The following is an 18422-nucleotide window of genomic DNA, read 5'->3' as shown; positions in this document are numbered from 1 at the left end:
AATCCAGAGCTAACAAGCAGCTGTCAGATGGACAACAGCTTTACGGTCTGTGCGTCTCTACAAGCAAAAACACATTTAAAGACGTTCTACATGATAAATGTCACAAAGAATAACCAGGTCAAGAAGAAATACACCTGAGTAGAATATACTACAATCTGCAGGAACCGAGATCAGGGGAAGAAAAATGTAAAAATCTGAAAATGCACTCATTCCCTTTGTAGTTCTGTGCAAATTAAAGTATAAATACAAATGACTTCATGCTGTTTCAACCTGATATGGAAAAATGAAGCCACTTTTCCAAGCGTCTATTTTGGGATATGGAGTTGAGCAGCAGAACGTCCAGGTCATATTTGACTAAATCTGATCAGCGTCCTGTAATTACAGCTGTCAGTCACGTATTTAACCTGCTCACCTGTTTGAGAACACCTGGGATTGGACTGAATTTGCATAACTAAGTAGATTTTCTGCAGCCTGAAAACACAGGTAAGTAAATGCAAAAGTCTGTCTAAGAAACCCTAGAATCACAATATATTGAAAGAAAATTATGGATTTTTTGTCCACTGACACTAAAACTAAAACTATCAAACACTGCAGGTTTAAGAACAACTTTAACATAATTGGAATTTAGTTTAATAAACTGAAAAGAGTGTCTTAAAATCTATGATTTTAAGTATATTTAGGCAATTTGAATGCATTATCTTCCTTCTCAGACCATTTTTGTACATTGTTGTCATGTTTCCTTTATGATTTAGTGATAATTATGTCTGCGTTACAGTTCCTGCAGGAATATTTCTTTTTAGACATATTCCTTGAACCTAATGTTAGTTATTCTTACAGGTTTATAATACAGAACACACACTTTTTGCACCCTTGAGCCAAAAAAATGTACATGCAAAAAAAAGAAGGTTATAAAATCATCATACATCTGTTTTTTTTTTTTTGCATAATCTCTCAAACCAATTCAGCTCTAATTAAAACTAACTTTACAACCTATTTAATGTTGAGGCTCAACCATGACTAACCCAGATGTGTAGAAGGTCAAAACCACTATAATAATAGAATTTCAGACATTTTCGAGTCTTTCGTACGTGCTGCATCTCACCCCACGCTGCTTAAGCCCCGCCCACAGTCAGCAGGTGGAGCAGCTGTTTCCTGCTACATCGGACCGCTAATGCACCACAAACAGATTAAAACCTTAACCATCCCCAAAATCATGCGATCCGTCCAGATGTTGTTTATGAGCACATTAAATGATCCAAAAAGCCACCGTGAAGATGAGAAGTCACCTTTTGGACAGACTGACACCAAAACTGATCCAGATTGTCCTATGCTCTAATGAGTCCAAATAGATTAAAGTGGTTTAATTTAATCAAACTTTGGCCTCGTCTATGTTAATACGAATGAATGCTTTCCTCCACGAACCCTCATCCACATGTGGACAGTATTTTGGGTCACTCATAATGAGGTTTTTGTTTATGTGTATCTGTGAGGACATGGAAAATGGAAAGTTTATGGAAGGCAATACTGTGACTGAAAACAAAATAATTACAACGTCTAAATAATCATGTAACTATTGCCTATGTTTTTATCTTACCACCAAGAAAATAAACTCTAGCTCATTGTAGGATATTATTCTCTTTCTTATTTCCTATGTATGAGGATGTTTTTTATGAGGAAGATCGCGTGGAAAGAATATATTTTATAGCAAACAGGGAAAGAAAAGAAGAAAGAAATAGATGTCAAGTTCCTGATGTAATGGGGCAACATTCTGGCAAATGTATGCAAAAGCCATCCATCCATCCATCCATCCATTATCCACCGCTTATCCGGGGCCAGGTCGCGGGGGCAACAGTCTAAGCAGGGATGCCCAGACTTACCTCTCCCCAGACACCTCCTCCAGCTCTTCCAGGGGGACCCCGAGGCGTTCCCAGGCCAGCCGAGAGACATAGTCTCTCCAACGTGTCCTAGGTCTTCCCCGAGGCCTCCTCCCGGCGGGACATACCCGGAACACCTCCCCAGGGAGGCGTCCAGGAGGCATCCGAAACAGATGCCCGAGCCACCTCAGCTGGCCCCTCTCAATGTGGAGGAACAGCGGCTCTACTCTGAGCTCCTCCATGGTGACTGAGCTCCTCACCCTATCCCTAAGGGTGTGCCCAGCCACCCTACGGAGGAAACTCATTTTGATCGCTTGTATCCGGAAAAAGCCATGTCTTTGTTTAATAAAGTGTTTCTTGATTAAAAGGAATTTTATGTGTTTTGTTGTTTTCACTGTGAAAATGTAGCAGTTGTGTGTAACAAAAACAAAAGCAAACCAACTGTCATTTCTAATGTGTTCTACTGTATTTTTTGCAGTGATATTCTGACAACCACAACCGCTGGTAATTTAATGTGTCAAACTATGCAGTGAATACCATGATACATGATACGGTTGTTATCACTGTGAAAGACTGTAGAGGGGTTTATAGATTATTTAGTTTTCACCGTAGTTTACTGTAAATAGCTTTACATTATAGAAATTACCTTAAACAAGTTTACAATATTTGTGTTTTTAATAGTAACTTACCACTGAAATAACTGTTTTTAACTGTGAAACTTACAGTTCGGAATATAGCTTCCCGTAATGTCTTTCACATTGTTACCACATTTTTACTGTGAAATTCTGGCAAACACAGCTGCCAGAATTTTGCTTTAAATTTCACAGATTTTTATTTACAGTGTATTTTTTTGTGGCCAAAGGCCGCAAATGACCTTAGAAGAACAACAGTAACATGTGGAAATTGTAGTGTAAATACAGTTGTTTTTTTGGGGTTAAAGGCTGAGTCAGGGTCAGGGACCATACCTCGTTCCTCTCTTTGGACAGCACAATGAAGCCATTGTTGTCGACCAGGAAACAGTTCAGATCCTAAATGAAAAACCATGGAAATAAGGGTATCAACTGAAGGTTTTCATCATAAAACATATTTAGATATAATAATATCTGGTGATGAGGAAGAAACAAAGTGGACTGAGTACTTACTGGACTCTCACAGCTGAGAGGACACACACCTTCAATATTTGAGCACTGAAAAAGTAAAAAAAAAAAAAAAAAAAAAAACCCACACAAGGTAAAGGTAGAAATTATTTCCACAGCACTCTAACAGAAGACATCAAATTCCTTTTATGAATGAGTAAAATCAGTTTACTTACATCAGTGTCACTGGGCTGGAGGCAGCAAGGAGGGAAGAGTCAAAGAGACCAAAAAAAAAAACAAAAACGATCGATCAGAAACATTTCAACATTACATTAGTTAAATGCACATCAGTGCTGCTGCCATATGTGCCTATAGTTTGATCAGAAGTACAGTGAATTCTTAAAAAACAAAGTCATATGAGTTTGTTAATGATAAAATGTTATTTCTTTGATGAAAATGTTGCAAAGATGCACATTTCACAGTTTTAAATGCATGTATGTTGAAACATATTTGTGAAATGTACACAGACAAACAATGCTTTAATTTTCTTTCCGATTCTCAAAAATGTATTTTTTAAGATTTATGATACAGCTAAACCTCAGTATATAAATGTTCCTTATTATCTGTTATTACAGTTTACTCTGATGTGATGTGAAAATGGTAAAGAAATCATGCTTTAACAGACAATTACAGCAAAGCAAATACAGTGTAAGCACAGTATCGTGTCACACCTGCAAACACACTTATAATAATGTGATACTGCGTTAAAACGTGGTTACAGGTGTGTTAATATACTGGAGTTATAAATAACTAAACTCTCTACTTTACAGAAACGACACTACTGAGCCTGATTTAACCTCGATTTTTACTAAATGGAGGAAATATTTCATTGACCCCTGAAACTGTGGTGACGGGATGTAAATGCGCTGTGTGATAACTGTGGAGTCAGATGAGAAAGTCAGCAGTCTTGTGAAAGCATTAATCCTGCCGGTCACAGCTGTCGACTCTCATTAATAACATTATCTACACCATCAACCTCCACAGGACATGTGCACATTCAGTTGCAGCGCTGCTTCTGCTTCACTGAGCTGCAGGAGACGAACACAAGGTCAAACACCTGTGGACCGCGTCGGAGTGTGTGAATGTTTATCTGCGTAATCTGAGGACAAATATCAGGAAAACTCCGCAGCCACGGCAGCAGAAAATACAGAGCTGTTCAGCGTGACTTTGCATATAAAGTTCATGTTCTTGTCGAACGTTTAAAAAAGTTTTCAGTTCTGCCTTAAGCGCTTTTCATTTTTACAGGCTCTCATTATCCTCATTTCACATTAATCTAAAAATAAAATATCTAAGAGACTTAATGCATATAATTAATGGGTTCTGTTCCCTAATGAACATAAAAGAAAATTGGAAAAATGACCTCTGATTCCATCGTCCTTGCAAGTGCCGTTGGAAGTTTGCATGACCAGTCGCTAGACAGATGATAAAGTTAACGCATTTTATTCATTTGACATATTATAGCACCAACTCATGTCTCTGGAGGGACTGCAGATCTGTCTGTATCTCCTCTGCCGAGCCATTTATCCCATGAGGGTCTGGATTTATGCAAATATTAGATGGTGTGAATCTGCTGCTTTTCTGTTAAAACAGGGTCACAAGCCAAAAAATGTTGGGAAGCACTGCTTTACTCTAAATTGAAGTTTGGGTGCAGGTAGAGATCAGTTCATTTCAGTGAATTCATCAAACTGGTGGATTTTCCTGCACACATTCAGTGATTTTATGATCTTGACCAAGTGTAAAACAACTGTTGATTTTTTAAACATTACAAATTTCTGGCGACCCCAGACATTTTTTTTTTTTGTTGCTAAAATTAATTTGTTTTTGATCATGTAATAGTTTGCTATACTATGTTGCAAATAAACATTAATTTTAGACGACATTTAGTCTATATAATGTATATTATTATGGATGGAGGCAGAAAAGCCAGGTGTAGATTACTGCACAAAGTGAGAATTTTAGTTTCCTTGGTCAGGATATGTACAGTCAGTCCAGCTTGGATTTACAAGGCTGCCAATTAATACTGAACAAACAAGAACTCAAACTATGAATTATGAAAGAGCTGCAGCATCTGAAACTGACCACAATGAACATTTGAAAGATAAACAGTACCACAGTGCTTCAGTTTCAGCTTCAGAGTTTGTCATGTATTTTATGTATTGTGATTGTTTCTCTCAACTCACCATATATTTTTATTAGTAAGGTTTTTTTTTTGTTTGTTTTTTTTTTTTTTAATTTTTATCAATTACTAGAAATTTTAAGTGACCCCATTTGAATTCCAGGCAACCCCACGTGGGGTCCCGACCCCAAGGCTGAAAAACACGGGCGTAAAGACTCATGAAAAATCAACTAAGTTAAAAGTTGCTGTAGTTTTATCTGGTACGTTTCACCTTGTGTTCGTCTGTTCACTAATGTCACCTAGTTCAAGTCTATGAATCTGCTCTAAATGACAGAACTGATGTGAGAGTAGAAAAGAGGAGCTGACAAATAAGGGGAGATCTTCTGTGTCAGGTTCCCTGCATTTTAATCCCCCTTTTTAAACTATAGTAGAAATACAACTGTAGCAAATAACACACTATGACTACCCTCAGTCATTTTTGAGGACGTAGTTTGGAACAGTTTGACTTTTTGTCAAACTGACATGTCATGACATATTAACAGTGTGTATGTAACAATAATAAGTTTAGCACAATATCTTCCCTCTGTTCCACACATACACAGACAAATGTAATCAATACTAAAAATATGATTAATTAGGAAAAAATTCTAATGTGAAATTGTTTAGTCTTAGTTTCTTTTTGATTATTAGTAGTTTATAGTCTTTTTTGTCTACTTCGTCTAAATACCTCAAGTCTTTGAGTTGGAACAGCTTCCAATCTTATGCAAATCAACCTTTTTTTTTGGTTTGTTTGTTTTTTTTAAAATCAAAACTCTCTTTTTTTGTGAGACATGGTTCACATCAGTAGATGCTGCTTGTGAAAAGGAAACTCAAGAGTGTTTCTCTAAGTCACAGTGGTTCCACACCTGGCTCAAACCTCATTTCATTGACTGAACGTCAGGTTTGTAAACTTCTGATTCCATTTGTGGGTTCACTTACATTTTCCAGCTGCACTGTGACTGGTTAACAGCTGGATTCCATAAAGGCCTGAATTATTATAATGATTTATTTTACATTAGGTTAAGAACATTGTGTTTGTACTTGTGACTAAGATGTAAATCAGATCCCTTTTTATGACCCATTCATTCAGAGAACTAGAACATTTCAGTGGGTTTTCATACTTTTTCTTGCCACCATACATTCACAGGACAGATGACACTAAAAAAAAAAGTTCAAAAAGTAACTGGTCTCAGAAGTTGTGATACTGGTAAAACTACAACACTATGTTAATAAAAGGACTCATATTTACCTGTAGAAATGGAGGAAGCCACTGGAACTTTTGGGAGTGCAGTATAATTTGGACTTAAATACATAACATGATGGAAATCTATCACTTTTTGTTTTGCTTTCTCTGCTTGTCTGCCTTTTTCACTTTGATTGTAAAGAAATAACATTCTTGATTCATATTCTTATGTGTTTTATTTTACTATATGATATGAATTATTGTGCAAACATTATGCACTACCTCAATGTGCTAGTGATGTTGCACAAGCATATATTACATAAACCAGTCTTGTAGCATCGTTGTAATTTTACAGACTGTTTATTTTTTTATGTTTGTTTGTTTATTGTGTGTAAAATTATCATGAAGCTTGAATAAATAGAAGTTTAAAAAAAAGACATAATTGAGTATGCTATAGGCTTATAAACAGAGAAATCCGTAAATTGTGATTTTCTATATAATTTTTGATGACTTCAGTTTCAGTAAATTTCTCTCCTTTGTAAAATCTTGTTTTTTCTTGAAAATGTCTTTTTTGACTCTCCTATAGAGTTACTGCTATGAATACACTGTCTGTTGCATTAGTGTAAACACACTGCCTTATTGTGGATCTTTGGTCTGAAAATTTAGCGATAGTGATATGTTAATGATAAATGCAACAACTGGAAATAAGTTTGTACCACTGGTTTGTCTTCACTTCCAATGAACAGCAAAGTAAACTGGCTAAACTGATTTATGCAGGCCTGGTTCTGTTTAGTGTTTGGTTTGTGTGTGGTTTGGTAAATGTCAACACTCATCAACACCAGCCAACACGTGTGTGGGCGTGTCATCTGCTCACCTGCTTGGCGACGGCCCAGAACCTCTTTTCCAGCAAATCCAAGGACATCTGCACCCCGATAGCTAAAAATAGAAAACACACACACAAAGAGAGTATTAAGACAGACGCAGGACAAGATGGACTCTGCAGAGGCGGTGCTGAACAGTTCGCTGTGTTTGTGGAGGACCGGACGGGAAATCAATTCGACCCTGAGTTCACCTCTGTCATGTCCTGACGTTAATGAAGGGATGTAAACGCTGATGAGCCTGATGGTGTGTGCTCCCTGCAGACTGCATAATGACACCGCCCTCACTAATGCACTGTAGCAGATTTATTACTGAGTCAAGTACACACCAAGAATTTAGAGGAGATGAATAGTGAACAGAGAGTAAACATCCAACCCTTACCAACTCTCTTATACTTTCCATTTCCTGCAACTTTATACTTCTCTACTTCCGTGACATCAGAGGGCAACACTGTACTTTTTCCTACACTACATTATAGCTTTATTTATTTGACAACTTACTATGGAAAATCATAGGTGAAAAAAAATTATGAGCCAGGAGAGGGGAAATATTCAAGGGAGAAATGCCCAATTTTTCACTATTTCCATATGAGAAGAAACACTTGGATACTCTCTGAGATTAAAGTTGTAAATTTATGGGAAAAGAGTCATGAATCAGCAGCACAAGGCGTAAGCATTCACAGCCATTACCTTTGTTGATTTACTGCTTTTCCAAGTTTTTTCTTCTAAATTTATGACTTAATGAGTTGTTTTTTATTTTTTTTCATCGGGTCTGTAAAACTCTGGATTTCACCTTATGTTGGAGATCTTGGGAATGAATTAATCTCTGTGCAAATAAAATGAGATGAGCCAAAGCTGCGGTGCAGGGTCTTCGGTCAACTCAATTCAGGTCAGACGCTGTGTCATTTATAACTCTGGTTTGTGTCAACTGTGTCAAACAAACAAGCAGGTTTTTTTTTCTTTGACAAGAATGTGGCAACACTTATTTTCCAAGTTCCAAGTTCAGTTTCATACGTTTATGAGTTCTAGTATGAAGGGTATTGGAAAGACAAATATGGATTTTAAGCCCATAAAGAAGACTGACTGCATGTTTTACACTGTACCACTGATTCCCAAATATTACCACACACACATTAAGGTGCAGCCTTTTGTAAATATGCATGACATTTGGAATCAATTAATTGTGCATCTCTACATAAAATCTTTTAGACATAGAAGCTCCTCCTTGGCCCCTGAACTGTACTACAGGCCCCTCTGCTGGTACGTGTTTCCAGCTCTTCATATGACAGTAAAAGTCCCATCTAGAGGTGTCAAAAGTATTCACATTCATTCCTTAGGTAAAAGTATAGATACTAGAGTTTAAAAAGATTTCTGTAGAAGCTGAAGTATCAACTCAAGCTTTTTACTCAGTAAAAGTGTAAAAGTACTGAATTTTAAAACTACTTAAAGTATAAAAGTAAATGCAAGGGGAAAAAAATGTCATTAGGACAAAAGCTTAGCCAGTGCCACAGGGGCCTGTAGTACACTACCCCACCTCCCCAAAAAACATGTTTCTAAAGGCCATAATGACCGTAATGTTGTATTAAAATGTTAACGTTGAAACATTTGGAATGCTCTAGTCTACCTGTTTCAGCTGCATATGTGAACATTGAAAATGAATGCAAATGTATTAAAGAACCATATATGTGCACTACTGAGTATTAACGAGTATTTTATGGAGCAGAAGATATGATGACTAGTTGAATATAAGTATTGGAATGGTGCAAAAAGTCAGGTGCAATTCATTGCGTACAAACCAATAGGGTGTTGGAGTGGTATATGTTTATACTTCTCATCCAACCACAATCAAATTCACTCTATCTGGATGGAGCAATTTATCTGGATAGTTGTTTTTTTTTTTAATTTTAATTTGAACTATGACAAGCCAGAATGAAAACAAGCTGAAATTAAATAAAGGATTAATTAAAGGAATAACGCGGCTATTTTTAAAATGTAAGGAGTAGAAAGTACAGATAATTGTGTGAAAATCTAAGGAGTAGAAGTGAACAGCTGACTGAAATAGAATTACTCCAGTAAAGTATAAAAACCCAAAATTTCTACTTAAGTAAGGTAACGAAGTATTTGTACTTCGTTACTTAACACCTTTGGTCCCATCATCACCTAGCTTGAAAGATTTTCAGCAAGAAACAAAACAAAACATAGCATTGCATTTGACAGTTATTTCCTGACAAAGCTTTAACCCTTATGTATTTTGGATTCTGCTGCCACAGTTAAAACAACACTTGCGTATTCTGATGAGCTAATGCTAGCAAGCAGTTTTGTTTTTTAGCCTGATAAAGGACTGGAGCATGTGCATATATTTACTGTTATTATATCCATGTCACAACAGAACAATATATAAAAAAACATTTTGGACATTTGACATGTTTTATGACTTTACAACATTAATCCATCATATAACAGAGCAAGAAAATAACTAAATATTGTGTGAACAAAATTCAAAGCTTTAGGGCCTTTTTAAGGAGAATACTACATTCACGGTCCTGTTTTTAGAGAAGTCAGTTCCCTGTGAGTTTTAGACACAATTAATCAACCGCTGAATGTTGCATGGGTTAGACCATTGTTTTGTTTTTGGTCGCTGAATGTTTCATTGTGAACGGGTGCAGGAGGTGGGAATAGAGCTTTAATAAAACGAATAAATTAATTAAACATTGCATTTATTCTGGGCACAGTACTATTATACTGCTTCTGTCTTCAGCTGCGGCTGTTTTTGTGACTATATTAACTGGTGAACATGGAGCTGCTGCTGGTGTCTCTGTGGATCAGGTCTAACTCTCTTTTCCACATGTCATGTTGGAGGACTATGGCAGCATTTGGTTTAAGATAATCCACTTATGTTAGCATTCCAGGTTAAACAGCTACTGTACTAAGAGTAGCTGTGTTGCATGAAACTGAAACTTATGCCTCGTCCACATGAATAAAGACATTTTTCCACATGATCTTTGTTTTATAGAATACTTAAGCACAAACTATAATGCAAAAACTATATATTTTATATAATATTGAATATATAAGACACAGAGGCTTTGGTCTGTCAGGAAGATGAGCAGAAAAAACTAGTTACGATATAAACTTTACCATAAATGTTGGTTTGGGTTGTCAAAGTGTTCCTTTTATTTCATGGACATCAACAACACCGGTACATGGTACAAATTTGTCCATTCTGACCTCAATCTGGATGTAATACACTACCCTAAACAGCTATATGAATATTTGATGTTTGAGGTGCATATTCATCAAACAAAGCAACAACATCATTTTTTAATCTCTCCATTCTCCCTTTCCTCATAGGTGCACATGGGTAATCCCTCACTTTAGAAGGCATTTCAAAACACAGTTAATGTGTTGATAAGAGGCCAAAATGTAGTAAACAATGTTAATTTTGCAAAATATCCGCATCAGAGTGAGGACATTAGATTCATTTAGAGCATCTTTAACAGTTTGTCTGACAGAGAAAGTAATCTCATTCATTCATTCATTCATTCATTCACTCAATCAATCAATCAATCAATCAATCAATCAATCATTCAATCATTTTCTGAACCACTTAGTCCACTAGAGGGTCTTGGAGACGCTACAGGCTTTCCTGGTGACACCCTGGATGTAAAATAATCTCATATTTATGGCAAATAATAACCAACTCAAAATCAATATTAGCACTGACCTGAAAATATTAAGAGTAAAATGTCCTGAGTCAGACCCCAGTCAATAGCAAATACAACAAAAAAAGATCCTCCTGACACTGTTTACAAATAATCCACCCATGATGTCACTAAATCATCAGAGAACAGCAGAGGAAAAATAGAAATCAATCAACCAATCAATGAATAAGTAAACAAATAAAGAAAGAGGAAAGAAAAGAAACTGTGCACCAAATTAACCCTTTATCAGGCAAGTGACTATTTCTGGTGATTTCTGCACACAGTACAAAACAGTGAAAGCAACAGTTACAGGGAGGACAGTGAGTCAATAATCTCAGGTCCAATGTGGTCTACAGGGTCCGCAAGGTCCACCTCTGTATGATCAGTGAGTGTACCTGCTTTGTTAGGTACCATGAAGTAATGGTACTAATGTAAGGAATGATGTTCAAAGGGATAATGTGGATGTGGACAGGGGTCTGGATCAGCACTTATGTTGGTCTAATGTTCTAAAAGTGATGTTCCAATGTTCTAAAATACATGTTTCTTTGACATTACATGTGTTTTTCTTGCATTTTTTATGACTACTTCTTGGATCTTTTGCCACTTTTTTTTTATTTTACAAGACAACATGGACAGAAAAATGACAACAACACATAAACAAAGGGAATATCAAACAAATAAACAAACAAACCAAAAACAACAACAACGACAGAGTATTGACAAACAACGATAACATCATATTACGATGAAAAAGATCATAAATGTAAAAAGCAACTAAACAATATAGTTTGGTTAGGGGTGATAGGGAAAAGGGGAAGGGGGGGTATGAATAAAAGTGAGAAAAAGAGAGGAGGGAGTGAGGCGGAAAATAATAATTGTTGTAATAATACAAAAATATATAATAATAATACCAGTAGCCTAATTTGCCAGTTTTATTGCGGCGGCGGTAGCGGCAGAGGCAGTCACAATACAACGAGTTAAATAATTTAATATTTGTAACAATGTATTTGTATCAGTTACTATCTGTTTTGAGTTTATATGAAATAATTTAAATTAATATGGCTATAAGGGGGGGTGGAGCCCAGCACGCAGAGCCCGAGGAAGGGGGGACACCATCAACCCCCCACACAACCTCCAGCACCCCCAGCAGCACAGTCACAGCCCAAGGACCAGACCAGCCATGGCCAGTCAAAGGGTATCTTTTGCCACTTACGAGCAAGGAACCAAATATGGTAACTTCATTGACCTTGATTATGTACATGACAATGAAAAATGTTGAAAAACTTCACAAAAGTAATAAAGTCTTGTTATATCCTCCAATAACACACTAAGGACATTTTGAATTCCAGAGTATTTCTAAGAGTGTCCTATAAAGGGTTAAATCTTCAGGGAATGTAACAGAAAAAATCTTAAACATCCAGTAGCTGAAGGGATATACGACCCTATGGATCTGTCTGTTGCACCTCTCGGGGGGTAAAACCTCTGCCTTGATGGAAGCGCAAGGTGTCAGGAGTTCGGTGAAGTTGAAATGAGTTTTCTGTGTGACTTGACACCAGAGATAAAGATCATTAAAGTTTACACCAGTATGTTCACACTGCAGTGACCAACAGATCATAACAACTGTTAAAGCTGACTCAGTCAAAGAAATACTGAACCCCTTTAACGGAGATTTCCCAGTTTCACCTTTTTTCAGATTGCAGCAAATAAAAAGACATTCCCAAAGCAATGCCACAAACACATGGGTCTGCAGAGGCAGAGACGCAGCTGACCGCAGCCTTAGAGGACCAGCAGGGGTCGTTTCACTCGCAGCAACATAATATCTGCAACTGCTTTTGTCACTTCAATAATGAAAACTATTCCTCACACAGGCAGTCACACACACACACACACACACACACACACACACACACCAACACACCAACGCACACAGATGAGTGATACGAGGCGACATACTGAGTCTCTTGTGTAATGCTGTTATTGGAAAAGGAAAGAAGCTGTAAAACCTCTTATTTCTGGTCATTTCTTCTTATTGGGCTTTGTGTTTTTTATTGTGAAATTTCTCCTGCTGTAGGTCGCCCTCCAATACTGCAGGATAAAAAAACAAACAATGCTGTGTGTTTAGTTCAGGCAACTGATTTTAGAATTCCTTTCACTGATTCGGTGAGGATTTTATTAAAGTCTAAAACGTTACATTTGCTATTTAGGAGACAGAATAGTTGATTTGTTTGTCTAATATTTAATTGGGTTCGTTTTATTTTTCCTAAATAATAGAGATGCTTTGTTACCAAAAACACTCAGTTCTGGGTGTCAGTTGTTACTAACAACAGATTTTTCTTGTTGTCACTTACAAAACAATACAATAATAATTCTGCACTTATCCCTTGTGACCCTCTGTTCGTGTGTGATGGTGTATACACCTGCAGAGACGCTGCCCTATGCCTGTATTTTCTGTTTTCCTCTTGTTCTGCTGTGTTCTGGATGTTTCTGGGCCTCGACCTTTGGACAATGAGTTTGTACGTCCAGCCAATAATAGCATCACACAGCGAGTGTGGGTGGAGCAGGATAAAAATGATGCAACTCCAGTTCAGTCTGCTCTTCTTGCTACTGCACTACTGTTAATGTGGTGCAGTTCAGTCCGAGCAAAAAACAGACACCGTTAAGCTATTCTCATTAACCCCACTGAGACATTTAAAAGGTTTAACTTGTTTCTCAAAGTTTCACGTTTTTACTTGTAATGTTTAATTATGTAACTTTTTTTTCTTTACCTTGTCAAATCCTCTTGTCCTTTCTGTCTGTATTTTATTTTATTTTATTTCATTTTATTTTATTTCATGCACAACTACAATTCCAATAAAGTTGGGATGTTGTGCAAAATGTAAATAAAAACAGGATATAAAGATTTCCAAATCATTTTTGATCTATATTCAATTGAATACACTACAATGATAATATGCTTAATGTTCAAACTGATAAACTTTATTGCTTTTTGCAAATATTCAGTCCTTTTGAACTTGATGCCTGCAACATATTTACATTTGACACAATGTCCCAACTTCATTGGAATTGCAATTGTACCTGGGCATCCTTGTGATTGTCAAGGGTTTAAATAAACTTCTCATCCTGTCACCAGTTATTCTAAATCCAAACTCAAAGTGCTAGAGTCTAACTCAATGTCTTGCACTTGTTTTTCATAGTTTGACTTGTCCTGTAAATTCTTGTATGTTGTAACTGTGTGGGTTGTAACTGTGCATTTTATGCTGCCTCTTGGCCACGAGTCCGTTGAAAAAGAGGTTCTTAATCTCAATGGGATTTTTATTCCCTGGTTAAACAAAGCTTTAAAGAAAAAAAATAAATAAATAAATTCTCCTCGACAACATACATTCAGTAAACATTATTTGAAGCAATCAGAAAATGTTGCCTCCATCGCTCATGTAACTACCTCTCTGTCCCTTGTTCTCAAAGTGGAGAGGATGGGTGATGTTTGGACAGTTCACTTTACGAACACCAGATATGTTATATAATTGACCTTTCTTCTCAGACAGACACAAACAGACCAAACTGCCCTCCATCATGGACAATCCATCCCATCCACCCCACAATTCACTGCAGAGACACATCTCCTTTTCTTCAGACTCATTCAGCCTCACTGTCACAAAGGACATTATAGGAAATCATTCCTGCTCTTTAAAGTCTCACTATATAACAGCATATGTCTGTGTGACAGATGAGGAAGACACTGCATACTCACTTCTACTTGTAAATCTTCTATCTATTTTATATATTCTGTAACATGTATTTCATAATACATAATGTATATACAGTACTTTGATGTAAATATAGTCTAGACATGTTGTTTTCTTATTTCTTGCTTCATATTCTCTTTTGTCTTGTGTTGTCAGATGCTGCTGCTGTAACGCAACAATTTTCCTACTGGGATTAATAAAGTCAGTCTGTCTATGTTGCTCAACAATTAAATATAATTAAAGTGTTCAAGTGGCACCAAGCAGTATAATGACAATGTACGCTGATGACGTTTTGTTCTCGTAAATTCATCATAGCCTGAGATTCATTTCATGTTATCATCACACAGTCTGCATCCATGTCGTACTTAGGTTTTCTGGATCCATGTCTCACAGTGTGGCTGTGGATGAATTTATAAGAAAAACTGGGTTTTTGGAGTTTTTCCTTGCCGAGAAGGAGGTTCTAAGGACGGGGGATGCCCGGGGACATTAATCCAATTCCTTCATGTGCTGTTTATTAGACTGTTGTTTGTTTTCATATCCAACTAATTCTATAAATCCCCATGTGGCAACCTTGTTGTGATATAGGGCTCTACAAATAAAATTGAATTGAATTGAAATCACATAGTTTATAGAGGCATTATTACAAACAGGTGTATCAACACTGTGACTGATGGAGCAGTTATTGAACAAGTCCCGAGCTTCATCTACCCAGGGAACAAACTGACAGAGAAAGGGAAAAGTGAAGAGGAAATTAGGACAAGAACTTCCCCAAATTCCACTACCAACCAGATTCTGTATTCTATACTGCTATGTATGGTCAACACTGCTGTATGGAGCTGAGACATGGACAGTTACGGTGCAAATTAACCCTTTATAGGGCACTCATTGAAATACTTTGAAATTTAAAGTTTCAACCTTAGTGTGTTATTGGACATTGTCATCTACCTCCTCTTGCCATAAAACATCCAACCACCACTTGCTAAAAACTAAATACATGCAATAAAACAACTGTTATAAGGTCACAAATTGGCAAAAATCACTCATATTCACTATTTACAGCTTCAAAATTTCTATAAAATTTCTCTGAATCATTGTATAGTGTTAAAAAATAACATCCTTCTTGACCTCACTGAGGCACAGGATTGGCCCCATATTTAGAGTTTGTGTAAATTACCAAAAATAGTCACTTGCCCAATAAAAGGTTAAAAAGAAACGGACATCCTTTGAACTCTGGATATATAAAAGAATGTTGAAAATCTCATGGATGGACAGAGTCAAGAACCAGAAAACACCTCCTTGAAAGCATCAAGATAAAAAAAAAATGGAAGTATTTTGGCCACATCATACACCACAGTATCTTACTTGAGGGGAATATTGATGGCAGGAGAGAGAGGAAGACTCATAACAACATGGTCTAGTGACATCAGAAGATGGACAAGCCTCAACTATATGCAAGTAACACGAAGGGCAATGATCAGATATGACAGGCGAGGAAGGAACTTGATGATGATGACGTCTGAACTCTTCTTTCACACTGTTTATGATATCACAGTATAGTCTGATACAAACAGCTGCATCTTTTCAATACTAGTATCTGTGTGTCCTAATTCAGAAACTAAGCATTGAGGTCCTGCAAAGGAGGGGGCTACCAAAGCTGCAAGACACCAATACAATAGAATCTTTATTTTGTCAGTAGTAGTTTGTCACACACGTAAACATGCACCACACACCGACATTTGTCTTCTGCCTTTAGCCCATCTCTAAATCATGCATCACACATAATGCATACTAGGAACAGTGGGCTCGCCATGTCAGGTGCCCAGGGAGCAAATGGGCGGATTAAGTGCCTTGCTCAAGGACATACCAGGCAACAATTCTCCGCCAATCCAGGGAATCGAACTGGTGACCTTTTAGCCATAAGCCGACTCTCCAGCCGACTTTCCAGCCATCTAGAATATGAACTGCAGGTTATGTGATCTGTTTACACAATCATGTCCTATTAAAGGCTATCCTGGACACAAGTGGACAGCAGAGACAAAGACACGTTCACTCATTCATGACCAAGACCTGATTACAAAAGATGCAATTAGGGCTGTGTATTAGCAAGAATGTCGCGATACAATACAAATCACAATACTAGGATCACAATACGATATATCGCAATATATCACGATACTGTTAAGGGATGTTAAGAGATTATTTCCTGGAAAAATTTAATCATACCAGAAATATGCACAAATACTGAACATATTTTTATTTGTTCAGAACACTATTTAATACTATATCACAAAACTTTCCTCTGTAAAAAGTAACATTTTTTTTTACAGATAAATAAAAATAAAATTACAAGCACAAAACACACACAAATAAAATGATGTTTTACAGATACTACAGTTTCAGATCCGGTTCAAATGTTCATATTCTATTAGTTGTATAGTGCTCAGTCCCTAAATCATCCAACATCAGAGCAGTATTTTAATGCAAGGAACTAATATCTGCCTCTCAGACAGTAAAAAGTGCTTTTAGGATGATTCAAATAATCATTATTTTACAAAATAGTTTTAAAAAAAAACTATATGCATGACCTGCAATATCACAATACTACTGTTTTATTATACAATCAACAGAGTAAAACACTCATGTGAATATAGAAATAAAAGAACAAATAAAAAATAAAAAACAAAAACGTCTGCCATATCTCCATTTGAATAAACACCAAAAAATATTGATACAGTACTTTTTAATATCGATACAGTATTGTGAAATGAAATATCGCGATATATTGTGGAAGCGATATTTTCTTATACCCCTAGATGCAATTCACTCCTGGAAGCTCTGAATCACACAGGAGGGCAAATGTAAGGGCCTGAACATCAGAACTAATGTCCGAACCAAGGGTCATGTGTTTGTAACATCATGTTCCCTTGCAGATTATTGTCATCACCTACATGGATGGGATACACTATACCTGAAATTAACTGTGTGTAAGAGGACATACAGTTGAGCTCATAAGTTTACATATCCTGACAGAATGTACATGGGATGGTCTTGGATGTTCCAACGTGACAATGACCCTAAACAGAAGACCAAGTTGACCTGTCATTGGCTACAGCAGAAAAAAGTGAAGGTGAAGGTATCATTGAGCCACTTTGGGGAGGTCTCAAACATGTAGTTCATGCAAGTAAACCCAAAATCTTAAAGGAACTGAAGGTGTTTTGCCAAGAAGAATGGGCAGCTTTACCATCTGAGAAAATACAGTGCCTCATCCACAACTAGCACAAAAGACTTCAGCTGACACTGATGTTAAAGGGGCCAACACAGAGGATTAAGAACTAGGGTATGGAAACTTTGGATCAGGGTCATTTGGATAGTTTCTGTTGTCAGTATGATTTAAAAAGAGCAAACACATCTGTTAGATGATAAATGGATTCACCCAACCACTAGCCATGAGTGAAAGACAAGTTTTTGTATCATCATTCATATTCTCTGAAAAATGGCCAAAGAATCACAAATTCTGCTAGGGTATGTAAACTTAAGAGCACAACTGTACGTCTGTTCCTTCTCCTTCTGTACTTTTCTTTGTTTTAGAGGCTGTAACATACTGTAACTGGAATGTACAAACTGTCACTCAAGGCAAGAATTAATCCATGTTTCATACCTGGTCATCCCTTGTTTTACACCTGTAATTTTGGCTCAGTCTACCAAATAATTCAGGATCAAATCAATGAAACCTGGTAATAATTTGGACAATG

The 18422-nt window shown here is 36.8% G+C and overlaps 1 protein-coding gene across 4 annotated transcripts in view; it reads right to left on the bottom strand.

Moving 5' to 3' along the window:
- Positions 1-18422, bottom strand: part of LOC115420484 (voltage-dependent calcium channel subunit alpha-2/delta-4-like) — a 103800-nt gene that overhangs the window by 19881 nt on the left and 65497 nt on the right. For all 4 annotated transcript variants that reach the window (XM_030135738.1, XM_030135737.1, XM_030135735.1 and 1 more), the window contains 4 exons: positions 7223-7284; positions 3187-3201; positions 3017-3061; positions 2840-2902 (listed from right to left, as the gene is read on the bottom strand). In XM_030135738.1, coding sequence (XP_029991598.1) covers positions 2840-2902; positions 3017-3061; positions 3187-3201; positions 7223-7284 — 185 coding nt within the window. The remainder of the gene's footprint in view (positions 1-2839; positions 2903-3016; positions 3062-3186; positions 3202-7222; positions 7285-18422) is intronic.

This window comes from Sphaeramia orbicularis, chromosome 6 (genome assembly GCF_902148855.1).
Source record: "Sphaeramia orbicularis chromosome 6, fSphaOr1.1, whole genome shotgun sequence".
Lineage (NCBI taxonomy): Eukaryota > Metazoa > Chordata > Actinopteri > Kurtiformes > Apogonidae > Sphaeramia > Sphaeramia orbicularis.
This window is presented reverse-complemented; position numbering and strand designations above follow the sequence as displayed.